This window comes from Mugil cephalus, chromosome 16, assembly GCF_022458985.1.
Source record: "Mugil cephalus isolate CIBA_MC_2020 chromosome 16, CIBA_Mcephalus_1.1, whole genome shotgun sequence".
In the NCBI taxonomy this organism is placed as follows: domain Eukaryota; kingdom Metazoa; phylum Chordata; class Actinopteri; order Mugiliformes; family Mugilidae; genus Mugil; species Mugil cephalus.
In genome coordinates, this window is record NC_061785.1 from 14,040,394 (window position 1) to 14,055,007 (window position 14,614).

The 14,614-nt window shown below is 42.1% G+C and overlaps 1 protein-coding gene across 17 annotated transcripts in view; it reads right to left on the reverse strand.

Annotated features, from left to right (window-relative positions):
* The window catches only part of cacna1g (calcium channel, voltage-dependent, T type, alpha 1G subunit), a 256,906-nt gene that overhangs the window by 18,955 nt on the left and 223,337 nt on the right, over positions 1–14,614 (reverse strand). For 13 of the 17 annotated variants that reach the window (XM_047609737.1, XM_047609734.1, XM_047609733.1 and 10 more), the window contains 7 exons: positions 12,626–12,777; positions 9,662–9,771; positions 6,566–6,699; positions 3,509–3,579; positions 2,263–2,341; positions 1,812–1,933; positions 1,124–1,549 (listed from right to left, as the gene is read on the reverse strand). In XM_047609737.1, the coding sequence (XP_047465693.1) occupies positions 1,124–1,549; positions 1,812–1,933; positions 2,263–2,341; positions 3,509–3,579; positions 6,566–6,699; positions 9,662–9,771; positions 12,626–12,777 (1,094 nt within the window). The remainder of the gene's footprint in view (positions 1–1,123; positions 1,550–1,811; positions 1,934–2,262; positions 2,342–3,508; positions 3,580–6,565; positions 6,700–9,661; positions 9,772–12,625; positions 12,778–14,614) is intronic. The other 4 variants (XM_047609735.1, XM_047609732.1, XM_047609726.1 and 1 more) reach the window with 1 other exon arrangement.

The window sequence follows — 14,614 nt, forward strand, 5'->3', positions numbered from 1 at the left end:
ATATCTACTCATCTTAATCAACATTTCCATCTTGATCACAAGTTACCATTCAACCCCACAGGGGGGCACTGCAGCACTGCAGCAGAGCTGGTTTATTACAGGGCTGGTGAGGACACTGAGACTTTGTCACTCATGTTTTGGAAGAGCGACTTAGGAAGATGGATAACATCTTAGAGGGGAGGCATAACGATAGTGAGACCTCTATTTCCTATCCCCAAAGTTTCCCCGCCGTCTGGAAATAGCTGTTGAAGTGAACAACAAGACCCTGTGGTCCAGCTTTCCCATGGCTCTGTGACCTGTCTATGACTGGCATGTCCTCTACAGGGACCAGTCACACACACACACACACACACACAAACATTACACACACACACACTAACCAAAGCGCAAAAACTATAAACAGTCCTGATATGGGGTCAGTAAAGGTTACACGAGATAATACATTTGCATTTGCAGTGGACCAAAACATCACCGTGACTTTCAGACAAATGTTTTATATGTGAAGAGAAATATATGAGCCCTGAAAAACGACCTTTCTGTAGGTGCATGTTTGGTAGATCTATACAATAAATATAGTGTAGTATCCAGATGCTTTATGTGGAAGCATATACTTTGAAAATATGACCCAGATTCTACAACCACATGTTTTTGAAATGATGCCAGACTGTCTAGAGAATATAGCCTAATATAGCCATGTGAGCCTTAGTATGTTTATGCATGGACCACAGTTACTACAGCGAGGCGGCAAAGAGCAGGAAGCGCAAGAAATCCATAATTTCCGATACCATCCGGCATGCCCAGCGTTCCTCAGCATGCACCGAAGAATTAACTAATGGTTTGGACCGGAGTCAGAACTAATGACCAGACACGTAGGGGTCATCTGACTACTGGTACAGCCTGGTCACCAGCAGGAGTTGACCTCAGACCATCTGTCATGTCACGCAAGATGCTGCTTGTACTCCTGAGAATGGCGGAATATGACCCACGCTTGATCTGAACAGGTGATACTATTTGTATGTTTGTATGCAGTAATGAAGTCACACACACATGTAACACAGGATTATAAACATGGCTAAAGATGGATTCATTGCCATGTATAATCAACACAGAGATGATTCTTTACCTCTAGCTGGGGCTCGAGGAGGCTTGAGGAGGGTTCTGCTCTGATGTTTATAGAGTCTCTGGTTATATCAGCAGTGGGTGAGTCCATAGGACCACCCCTTTCCTGCTCCGCATCCCCTCCTCCGGTGGACCTCCAGGGGGAACCCCCAGAACTCGACCTGTCCATGCCCAGTGCGAGAGGGTTGAGCTGGGGTGACCTCGCTGCCATGTCCCCGGCATCCATTTGGAGCTCCAGCTCCAGCTCCGCCTCCAGCTCCGCCTCCTCCTTCGCTTCCTTGTTGCTCTCCTCCAGGTGCTTCATAAGCACTGCTATCACCACGTTGACCAGGACAAACTGAGCGGTCAGGACAAAGGACACGAAGTAGATGGGAGAGACCACGGTGTTGTAGCAGGTGCTGGTTTCATTGGCGCAGTCTCTCAGCGTGTCCTGGAAAAAACACAGAAAACACTACGTGAGCCTGTTGGTTAAAAGTTAGTTGACTTGTGTTCATTGTGTAAAGTCAACTTGACATTCCAGTCAGGTTCTGATACATAGTTTCAGGCAAAAAAAAAAAAAAGCCTGACAGGTTAGGTGTCTGGTGTGGAAGTCCGTCTCTCACAACCTCCACACTTACTTTTTACATTACATGGCACATTGCTACAGCAGGCATCCAATATATACTTTCCAATATACGTTTAGGAACCTTCACCTTCATTATGCCGTTCCAGTTGTCTCCAGTGGAGACTCTGAAGAGCAGCAGAAACGCCATCCCGAAGTTTTTAAACGTAGCATAGCGACCCAGACCCTCGCATGGGTGGAGCTCGTCACAAACTGGGGAGACAAGGAGAGGGAGGGAGGAGATGAAGAGAGAGGAATAGCCAGATAGCATAGAAAGACAGAGACAACATCATTCTTTTTTATTTTTTTCTCCTCAGGGCTTTACAATGAAATGATAATTACTGCAATACCTTTTCATTACTTTGAAAGCTACGAGGTACTATTAGAGAAATCAATATGGTATTTCCCCAAAGGCTCCTAGAAAGCAATTAACATCAGATAGATTAAACCCACAGAGGAGAGAATGAAACACTCCACAGCCTCAGTATGTACGAGTGAGAATCTTTAGTGCCTCAGTGTTTGCAAAGTGTATGTGGTCTTACTCAAGTCGCCAAACAGCTCCACGCCCAGCGCCGCAAAGATGAAGAAGAGGAGCATAAAGAGAAGACCCAGATTGCCCACCTGTAGAGAGACAACGGAAAGAAAAAGAGTGTAGTCAGAGGATCCAAGTCCAAATAAACCAAGCAGGAGAGACAACAAACAGCTGATTCCAATCCATTCACAAAGTGAAGTTGTAGAGTTGTAGAGTTTCTTGAAGATGTTTCTTCTAAGTTTTAGTCCTAAAAGATGAGTGGGGAGTTGGGGTTTAAATAGGAATGTCTGAGGGTGTTGTCCATGGGTAGCTAGCATGACTGTCATCTATTAATGACTGGGTGGCCATCGATCCCAGGCTCAGAGCACCACCAAACCATGGTGTTGATACATTGATACCTAGCTTAGGAAATGGCATTTAAAGTTTTAAAACAATTTAAGCCTAATGCATGTTTCCACTACCAGTGGCCAGCTTGTGACAGGCTTTCTATGTCATCTCGCCTTGGACATGACACCTGCGCAAATGCCGACCCTAGCACAAGATACCAGCGCCAACTTCTGCTTTGCTTTTATACAGTGGGAGGAAGAGGTGGTGTGTCCCTCACAGACTATGATACAAGGGAGAAAAATGTAACTAAAAATATGAGGAGGAAAGAAATAATGGGGAATCAAAGCTTTGATGCAAGAGTGTTTTGAGGTAATGAAAAGCTCCAGGGTTTGCTGCTGTGAGTTCTAATCAGCACATAGCAACCTGCTAACACATGCACCACCCTCTATTATCGGATTTATTAATTAGGAACACTTCTGGCGAGCTCTAGGAGAAATTAGATGGGAACAACAATCTCTTTGTCTCTCTGTGAGAGAATGACAGTATCAAAGAATGCCGACAACATACGACTTTGAGTTATTTTTCCACTCATTCCAAACACTTGAGTTGTTGCTCTAATTTAACAACTACTTCACCCACAAATCCACCCACCTCTTTTCAAAGCAAAACCTCAAGCTAGATTCACTTCCCAATAGCCACAGGGGGCTGATAATGCAAATAAGTGTCTCTAGAGTTGAGCGAAAAGCTCATGGGTAAAGACGACGCCCTGAAACTGAAGACTATGAGCCGAAAAAGATATGCTTCTCTGGGAGGTAAAGTTTCTCTGGGACGTGTTAGGATGTGAAATTCATGGAGAAAAATACAGCTAAGGACGGAAAAGACAATTGTGTGGCCTTGATGGATGTTATGTTGCGGCGTTGACTGTGTACCTGAGGCAGGGCTTGCATAACGGTGTCCAACAAAGCTCTCATCCCCACCGCCATCTTCAAGAGCTTCAATACTGTGGGGACACAAGCACACATAAACAGAGAATGAAGAAGTGTCTCTCCAACATTAAGATTGTTCAGTCTTACATAACGGAGCAGGGACTTGTGCCATCACACCTTCTGTGAAACTGAAAGGACACATTATTCTCACTTACAGTCTAGTCCTGTGCATGTTAGTGTAGGGAAAGACTTTCTTGTAATGATAAACATTACGACACATTCTCCTGATTACACATGGCCATTCATATGCCTATTGGGCACCAGTGGAGGTACATAAAGACTGACAGATAATGCAGGAGTAGACATGCACACAAAAATCTGAGGTAACAATCGTAAAGATTCCTAGGTAAGGAAACTAACTGCATAAACACAGCACAACAAACAATATTAAAAAGATCGGTGACATACGCAAATTTCTCATTCTGTCATCCCTATTTCTAATCTGTATACAGAATTGGAGCCATGCTTTTTGAACATGTGCATGCAACTTAAACAGCAGTGTCTGAATTCTTTACTCCATGTAGTTCTTCCCGAATTTCCCTTTTCAATGGGGCAGATTACATTTACATTTGCAAATTTCATGAAACGGGCAGCTGAGCTTCACTGAAAGCTGATGCTTTATTAGTGGTGACTTCATCCCATGCTCGTGTCATATAGAAGTTACCCTAATAACTAACTTTCCACAATTCAGTCAACATCCAAGAGCAATTATGAGTGCTGAACACAGATGCCTCACATCACCCAAAGCCCGTTGTTCGAGATAATTAAAGCTTATTACAATTAAATCTGATGTAAAGGGAAATCTCCTAGCAGGAAAAGCACAAGTGAGAATGATGAAATTAATGATGGCTGGATTCCATTTATGCTGCTTTAGATTTGGGGACATGGCACACAATGAAAGAGTGGGGTGTCATTGTTAATATTATTAGTAATGTCCACGTGCGTCTCTTCTGCCACGTCTTTTTTGAATAAAGCTGACAAAATGGTGGCTACCTTTCTATGTGTTATTAATAGTGTATTGTAATTAACGCCACAGCATACCCAAGAAACACCCAGGGCCTACCAAAAGCCTCAACCGAGGCCCCCCATGCACAGGTCATTTCACTTCTTTCCTCTTTGGACAAGCCAACAATGTTCTCACTTGAACGCCAAGCCTTTTGTCTATGCGATGACTCATGTCGTAACCATGAGCCCACAAGTTCCATTTAGTGAACACATAAAGCTTGATCGATATGTCCTTTGTTCTTTCCCAACGTTTGTCCACCTGTTAGATGGTGTTCACACTACAGAGAGAAAAAAGGATGGGAAACTATTGTTATTAATGAGGGGAAGTTACAAACTTGTCTTAGCTTAGCTGGGTCGCTAATGGAAATATCAGTTAATATGGTTTGGTAAGAAATGGTAGAGATACATTGAAAGCTTTAATCAGTTTGTTGACTTCTTCTGTATAAAAGTGGATAATCGCTGATTAGCAATTTCCGGTACATTCTATTTTATTTCCTAATGGCGCCTTGCCTTAGATAGACATCTGCTAGCTAACACTACACATGCTGTATTGCTGCTAACACCTTTCCCTGAATATTTTAAAGGCCTCCAGACATCTGTGTGTGCATCTCTATCAGCCACAACCACTGACACTTAAAATATATACTGGTCAGCCACAACATTAAAAGCACTGACAGGACAAGTAAATAACATTGATTGATTGTTAATTTGACTTGATGTTCTGATGTATGTCAAATTGGCAAAGCATTAATCGTAGAGTCTGACAAAACACACAGTAACAGCGTGAGATATCTCATCATCAGACCTGAAGGTAATTTCACACTCAGAGCTAACAAGGAAGTCTGGGAAATAATGATTTTCCACTTTACTTTCGTGATTTACTCATTTAGAGGCACACGAAGAAAAAGGTCCCTGTTGTTCTGGTGCATATCATTGATGATGCTGCTCAAAACAAAAAAATTAAAATGGGATTACAATGCTGCTTCCGTGTAAATACAAACCCTCTAAATCAAATTTAGACTCAGCCGGAACACAATGTGCATGTTAACTCAGGATGGAAAGATCATACTCTTCCAAATCCCAGCGTCAATAGGAGGCGCATGCATAACACAACAAAGAATGAGTCAGGGCCTGGCTTGTTGTGTGACAGTAACCAATAGTGACTCCCATGCTACCCCCTGTATTTCACATTCGGCGATCAGAAAAAAACAGCTTGCCCTCTGCCTTTCTTATCACCACCTTTCTCCTCTCAGACCTCCCCCTCAAACCTTCTCTTATCTTTCATTACCTGAACAGCAATCAGCCTGAAGCACACAGGCTCTCTCGCCTTCCCCCTTGCTCTTGCTGCTCCCGGCAAAAATCCATCCCTTCTCTGCAACCTATCCTAATTCTGAACTCTTCCCCTACCTCTTCCCACCAGTCATTCTCTCCCTAAATACAGCATCTGCTCTCGCCGTCCATCTCACCCACCTACATACTGTACCTTCCCTCTTCTCATTTATCCCCTCATCATTCACTTCATCTGAACTTTTTCCCCTCTAACATGAACTGTTCCTCTTTCAGACTTCTTTCCATCTTCTTCTAATCTATTTTCAGGTCAGAAGTTGTTCATCATCCCTGCCTCTTCCTTTTTACTTCTCTACCCTCCATACTTAGCCCCAGTTCCTTGCGGCTTAATTCACTTTCTGTCATGATGTGTCTCGGCTCTCCCCCGCCCCTGACTATGTTTCCTCACCCTGCACCTCTCTCCCTGTACTTTTTCTCAGTGCTGTGTTCGTCAGCTGACTGTGTTCCTCGATGCCATCTGGCCGACTCACACTCTGCCTGAACCCTGCAGAGATCTGCTGTGCAAAAAATGACAAATAGGGGAGTCCCAGGGACGTGGCTGTTTTACAAGGCGTCTTAAACATGCAGCACCGTGAGCAAATAGTGTCGTGTGTCTGACAGAGGGATGAGAAGGATGGATTAACAGCGGGGAGGGTAAGGCGATCATACCTCGTGCGATCCTCAGCACTCTCATGATGCGGATGATGGTGGGGTTGATGGGCAGTGAAGCGTTGACCTCAATCTCCTCCAGAGTGATTCCCATGATGGACAGCAGCACAATGGCCAGATCCAGCTGGTTCCACCTACACACACACACCCACACACACTCATCAGTGGCTAACACCGACTTAGGTCACGTCTTTTCACTGACAACTCTGATAAATGATCCAAACTAATCACTTGATCTCTTCTTTGTGATTCTTTTCCCTCGGCACAGAGGTGTGAACTTGACTCATTCAACCTGGATCTGAGAAGGAGCTGAGTAACAAAAATCTGATTATTTTAAACTAGAGAAAATCAGCGAGACTTGCAAACTGTTTTTGACTTCAAATTGGTCAGCTTGGGGTTTCATTCAAACACAGATGCACTCACTCATGAGAAATTTGGGTAGAATTCAGTTTATTTCACAACTGAAGTGCCCTTTCTTCGAGTAAGATGAGAAAGTTTATTGTCTACATGAAGAGGAAACAATCTGTTAACATTAAGGATCGGACACGTCGACAGTGAAGTCACCCACTGATTTCTGGACATTTGTTTTTACGTTTACGTTTGGTATTTGGAGGTCACCATCTTTTTATTTGGATAAAAGAGAGGAGGAGGAGTTGTCAATCAGCAAACATGTCAATCAAGGTGGGCCCACTCCCATACATGCCTCCTTTTGAGGTCTAGTTACTGACTATATAGACGGACAAACCCTCAGTGGCGTCGCTCATAGGTTTCCTGAGAGCATTTTGAAGCTCAGATAGGTTGTCTGTACCCATCACCATCGTGGAAGCGAGTGACTCTGCCCAACTCCCAGTTCATTCATCAATGATTGAAGAGAAGGAGATTTTTTTTTCTTCAAACAACACAGCAAACATTACTATAGTTGCTTGGGAATTTAAACAAGTGAAGAAGGATAAGAACAATTTAGCTGAGGACATCATAATGAATTGGGAAATAAACTTTTTTTTGGCTTAATATGTCATGGAAATTTCACCATTTTTAAAAAAGCCTCCAACACTATAGCAACCATCAGTCGTATTGCACTTTGAGCCACCTCCACTTTTGATTCAATATTCAGACTTGGTGGATGTTTCCATCTTTTACGTGCAATGTCAATGTTTCTTGTACGATTAAGTTCTTACTCCACAAACGCTCAGCCATCAATTAAACAAAAAACACTGAACAGACCATAGACATAAAAACAGTATAGTTTGCTCTGACATCTGGTAGGTAAAAAGAACTATGCTTATTTGCTTTACTGCCAGGAGATAAATGTGATTGATGCAATCAATGTGACAAGATGCGATCTTTAGAGTTACTGGGAATCATTTTTCACTGTCTTTGGACGGAGCCAAGCTGGCTAATTCCACTAGTTTCTAGTCTTTATGTTAAACTCAACTAAACATCTCCTGGCTCTAGGACAGAGATGTGATGAATGTTTACAGGGTTTCCCATATAATGTTAATACTTTGGCCGCCCGCCAGGGTCTGACTTACTTCACGATGGTCTCGTAGTGAATCGGAAATAGTCCCACTACACACATATTTGTGTATATACGACACAGGCTGCTGGTAATTGTTAAATCCAGTATTATTGTGATTACGTTAATTTTAATGATGGACTGACAAAAAACACTTCTACGTGCAGATAATTGATATACCGCATGAATTGTTTTTGCTAGGTCGGACATCATCACAGTTAAAACATCTTTATTAAGACAGTCTCTCCAGTCAGCTTATTTGAAATTATTTACTTCTTTCCATCACTAGACATGAAGATTCATCTAGTATGAAGCTACACTGCATGTTGGTGAAACCAACAGTGAAACATATTGAACAATGCAGTTTTAATCTGAGTATTAATAACAACCAAGAATCCAAGGTTGTTATCAACTACAACACACCTCCAAAGTTTTTATGACTTCTTTGCCTACAGGGATACGTGACACTGAAAAGATTTTGTGTAATGTTCCAAAATTAAGCCAAACCTTTAGTCATACACAATTAACTAACTTATAAATTTAGAGAGACATTATTTTCGGGATGACAGTGCATGGGATTGTGCAGATTGTAGTAAGCATTACGAGGCAGCAATAATATGATTTTATTAGAGCGATGATGAAGATAGATCTGGTACTTTCACAACTGGAGTCAGCGGGTTGCTTTCGTTCCCCGATACCAGAACAGGAGATCAAAATGTTAAGATTTAACTTAATTTTCCAGCCGCTTTGCAATAAATGCAGGCTGAACTAAATGTTTGGGACAAAGTGAACGTTTGGAGACTGCGGTGAGTGGCAGCAGTGATCTGGCTTGTCCGTTTCCATTGTTTCTATGTCCAGATTTCTCAATGTGAGCTGGAAATGTAACTCCACAGTGTACGTCACCAACTGCATGAATCAACATGAGAAAATTAACTTAAAAATCAATATTTTCAAATGAGTCTTGGGAGCCTTGCTGTCTGTTTGTGTGTACCTGTGTGGGGAAGTTAATGAGTGTGTAGTGCATGTGAGCTGATATCAAACTGGAGAGCTGCCAAACTAAAAAAGGGATTATAGTTTGCTCTGGCAAAGACAATGGGCAACAATTGTCGGTAGGCAGCTCTTGTCCAAAACCATGATGTCTCCAGTGAGGTGTTTCGGTGCTCATGTATACTCTGATGTGTGCTAGTGTACCTTTGTGCTGTGGTTATGTGTTATTGTGCATTATTGTGCGGTTTTCAGCAGGAAGCCAGGGATTTCAAAGCTATGAAATCATCTAAGGCTGTTGTGTTTTATGGGTGTTTAACGAGGCCGCTTGTATTCATACAAAACCTCGCTGAGAACCATTCACTGGAGCACCTTAGAAAAAGCTAATTTAAGCCCTCTGTACACAGCCTCAGTTTTTCCACATGACTCAGAGGTTAAGGAACGGTACCTTTAACCACCAATCTATTAGGCTATCACATGCACCCAAATGTCAAAACCCTAAAACTGTGAGGTAAATCTTTAGCCTGGATCTCTGTTTGATTGGTGTCAGGGATGTTTGGCTATGTCACTTTGCAGCTAATGATTTAAATACTTACTTGTCCTTGAAGAACCGTCGGAAGCCAAAGGCCACCAGCTTGAAGACGGACTCCAGGACAAAAATCAGAGTGAAGATGTAGTTACAGATCTTCAGTGCCTCTTCCAGCTCCTGGAAGAGAGAGATGGAAGAGAGATGGTAAAAATGCCAAAGATTCATAAACTGCAAACGTAGCCGCATTAACAAGTCAGTAAACCCGGCATTAAATTTTCTGTTACTCCACCAAAGCACTGAGCAGTGGAATTCATCAACACTCATTTATAAAAATGTGCTGAACCTGCATTGGAAACCAATGAAACAATCTCACCTCATTGTTATTTTTCATATTTTAATATGAACCCATTGTTACCCTGACTCAGCTGAATGCCTCGAATATTGTTGTTGTGTGAATAAGCAGTTACCACACATTTACAGCCCTTGCATAAAATACCAAAGAACCTGCATTACCAACACTGTTCTGTTCTCCAGAATAGACATTCCATTAATAGATGGAATGGCTCCAGTCGCCCGTCCCTCCCCCGTTCTCTATGAAAAGGCCATTAGAATCAAAGTGTCCATTTTTGCCTCAGAGAGAATTTGCAGTGCACATCAGCATGTAAAAACTGACCTTTAAGCGGAGAGACGTAAAGAGAACCCTCTGCAGGGACTTCACTACATTCTCACCGGCGGCAATTCATCAAGTAACAGTTCCAGTTTGGGTTACATTTCCTTAAATGACCATCTTCTTTTTTTTTACTCAACAATTTATTCTAAATTAACAAGATTCGGAAAAACTTTATTGTTCTCCACAGAGAAATTGCTTTGTTCGAAATGAAGACATTCCATTTGAGTTAACAGTCCCAGTTCAGTGTGAATAATGGTCATCCTAGCAAATGGGATTCTGTTCCACCAAAGGGCAATCTTTTCTACGACCCTCTGTTCTACCAAACAACCTTCTACTAAACCAAACTAAATTCTGTTCTCTTCCTCCACGAAACTTCTATTCTACCACAAGGCAGCCTTTTCTAACAAACTACCTTCTATTGTAACCAAGAATATTATGTTCTACCAAACTTCTTGTCTACCTAAAGCTATTCTATTGTACAAAACAAACTTCTGTTCTACCTAACAAACTGCTACTCTACTTCCATCTGGGCACCCTGTTTGACCAAATAACCTTTTATTTCACCAATGACATTCTGCTCTACTAACTGTCAGGCTGTGGAAATTCACAGAGGCAGTAGTGTTATAGTAAAATGATTTAACACTGATATTCACACTTCTACCAAACAAACCCGCATTCTACCTAAAGACATCATGTTCTACCAAACAATCTTCTATTGTAACCAAGGATATTATATTTTACCAAACTTTAGTAGAACCTATTCCACCACAATAGCTCCAATCCTATCAAACAAACCTCTGTCATACCTATTTTCATTCTGTTCTGTTAAACAGTCTTATATTCCAGGGTCTTTGCTGCTCTCCACCGCTCTGTTACATAGCTGAACACAGAGGTGGTCAACACCAGTCAGAATCTTTCGGCAATGATGCAAGAGCCTGCAAATTCCCTGCTGGTAGACTTAGCTCTGCATAGTCAACACAAAGTCTACCTGCAAAGTTTTATCAAAAAAAGGAAGACTGACCTGAGTTACTGAGTAATAATCACATCCATGATTAAGAAATTATTGCTAGTAACCATATTTCCTCCTGCAAATCCCGACACAATCAAATATCTATTCCACCTAAAGACATTATATTCTACCTTTATAACTACCTTCTGTCCAACCTTAAGATATTCTCTGCTATGAAACAACCTTTTATTATACCTCAACACCTGCTGTTCTACCAAGCCCATTTTGATTCTAAGTAAAGACTTTCTCTCCCTAATACATTCTATTCAACCCAACAATTTTCAGTTTGACCTAAAGATGTTCTTTTCTCGCAAAACTTTCTACTCTGCCTAAGGATACCAAACTATATTCTACCAAACAGCTCTGTAATGTATTCTTACCTTTGAGTCTAGGCAAAGATATTCCAAACAACATTTATTCTACTCAACAACCTTATATTCTACTAGAAGGCCCTTGATTCAACCCAAAGTCCTTCTTTTTCTCTTGTAGCTGAGTGGCATCAGCTGCTTAATTCATGCTTTGCACAATCTTTTAAACACAATAGTTCACCTGGCAATATAAAGAGCAGCAAATGAACCTAATATCTGTTCTTCACATCCAGCTACCTCCTACTCAACAGTCATGTTGACATACAACCTTTTTTTCCGGCCCAACGCTCTTTGTGCAGCCCTCAGTTCTGCTGCTGATGGGGTCTTTTGCTACTCACTGCTTTTGCCTCTGCCACATTTTTCTTACCTCCATTTCAGGGGTTATAGTCAAGCAGGTGGCCAACAGTATGACACATGAATGAATATAAAATATTTCAACAGTAAGTTGAGGACAATTCACTGCTGGCACAGCTGCCTGATGGCGATTAAAATATGGATAATAACTCCACACCAGTCCTCCGTGATGCTGAGAATACATATAATTACACTTTGAGCGAACCAGATGGCTGAGATTTGTGGTTTACCTCGTAATATGTTTTCTCCATTTTAGCGATTGTGCAATAATATTTTATTTATTCGTTTGACCTACCTTTTATAGGTCACCACCTCCTCTCTTGTCGGGTTTTGATTTGTAACTATCCTTAATTTCTTCTTCTTTTGACACCTCTTTCTCTCACTTATTTAAAGAACTACCAAGGCCGTTTTTAAAGGGAAGTTTGTATTTCTATTGGCATTGTATAATTGTCAGAACTTAGGTAGGAAACTTGGTGTTCAAGGAAGACTGAACAAATATTCCAATAGCATTACGTTCAAAATGCCAAAGTAGATACTGATACTTTTCAGAACGAAGGTGCTGCTATATGCTATAATCTCAAGCAGCTGTATAGTGGTAATAAATGACCAAGTTCCTCCCCCACATCTGACCTTGGGCTGCCGGTAGTGCTCCATGGACATGGTGATGACGTTGAGACCTATTACGATGGTGATGAACAGGTCCAGGTAGTGGCTGGTGCACATCTTGTGGATGAGCAGGCGCGTGGGGGAGTAATCTGAGTAGTAGGGCTTACTCTGAGCTTCTGTTGGAAGTGGGAAATGGCGGGGGGTAGGGAAGCAGGGAAGGGGGGGTAAGTAAGAGGAGGAGGAGGAGACGGAAGGGGAAGTGGTGTTCAAAAAGTGAGATAGGAGGTAGTAGACAGGGAAACCGTACAATAGATCTGCTGTAATGAGGACTGGAGCAGAGGAAGCCTCCTAAAAAAAAAAGTGGTTATTGAAACCTACAAACGTGTTAGCATCACTCATGAGGGTGGACTCACATTAAGGAACATGAGAGTATATAAAGAGAAGTGAAGTGATTATAAAAGAGGAGACCAGATCACATGATGAACAGGGAAAAAAGACAGACTCCAGGCAAGCGCTCCTGTGGTCTGCTGTCATGACTAATCAAATCAAATCTCCTCTCCTCTGATCAACAATTATTTAAATTAACTCTCCCCCGAGAGAGCGTGGTGAGAGATAAACAGAATTGCTCAATGTGCGTCTGTGAAAGACTCCTAGGAGGAGGCTGCTGACAGGATATTACCGTCTGGAGATCTGGCCATGTCTTCCTCTGTTCCTCTGATTGTCATGTGGACTTTGCCCCTCTCTTATATCTCTCTCAGTCTTTCACTCCTCCCAGGAAGAACACAACATGGTGGAAAAGTTTTACACACTCATCCATCACTTTGCTCCTCATCTCTTCCCTGGATGGACAGGCAGAGAGTTAGGAAGGGGGAGAGAGAGGAAGCTAGCGCCATCTATCACCTAATCACTTCATCAGTGAAGGAGAGGTTCTAGGTCATACGGGACGGGGGAAGGGAATCACACACACACACTCAGTGGGCGGAGGTCCTTTGGGTGTTGTGGGTGCTCCCTGTCTGCCCAGTTAGCACAGGTGTGCTGCTGTGGCTGCAGCTGTGCTGGGATAAGACAATTCCCATGAGTGTGTATGTATGTATGTATGTATGTGTGTGTGCGCTTCATGGTGCGTGAATAGTGGGTTCCCGATTGTACAGACAAGCTCCACTCATTGATCATGGAACTAGACAGGAGAGCTGAGTAAGAAGTATCTGTTAGCATAATAAATGTACCCATGCATCACCGATCTTAAATATATATCTGGATTGTTTGGGACGGAAAACAACCTATTGAGAAATAAAAAACTTCCAGTTGCAAGGTTATTGCAAACATAGAATTCAGGTTTTACTTTTGTATGTGTTGCACCTACAGTCAAAAATCAATACTGACTGCCCTACCGACACCTCAATTGCAATATTTCTTTGGTTCTCAAAACTAAAAATACTCAACTATTGGCCCCATGTCAGTTAATCACAGGTGCAATCAAATAACGGCTGGATAAACACCATTTGGATGTCTAAAATTACATGCAATGCAGTGACATTTGACATACTGTACATTATCACAGCGTGATTTCCAGCAACACAATAATATTGTGTCACGCACATCAATCCGGCGCTACGGTTTTCCTCTGTAGCAGCAGGAAAACTAATTTCGTTCAGTAATTAGATTTACAATCCATTCAATAGTCCAGTGGAAACCAAAGCCTATCAAGAAAGGGAGGGTTTTGGCATTTCTCACTGCGTTAATATCAGTTGAGGCACTTCGGAAATAGTATGGCCAAATGCCCGGATACGTTCTTGCTTCATCCACCCTTTTTATCGGGTGAAGCGAACCCACAGAGTATCCCAGAATTTCCGTTTCCTGGGCTATTCCAGTTACAGAATGACCGGCGGCGTCCTCCCATCTGTACTACCTGTCAAGTCCGCACTACCAACTACACAAGTCCAATAATTCCACAAAAGCGAGTATTGAGAAACCCCCAATACACAATATATTCTAAACTGCTCGACGGCTTTT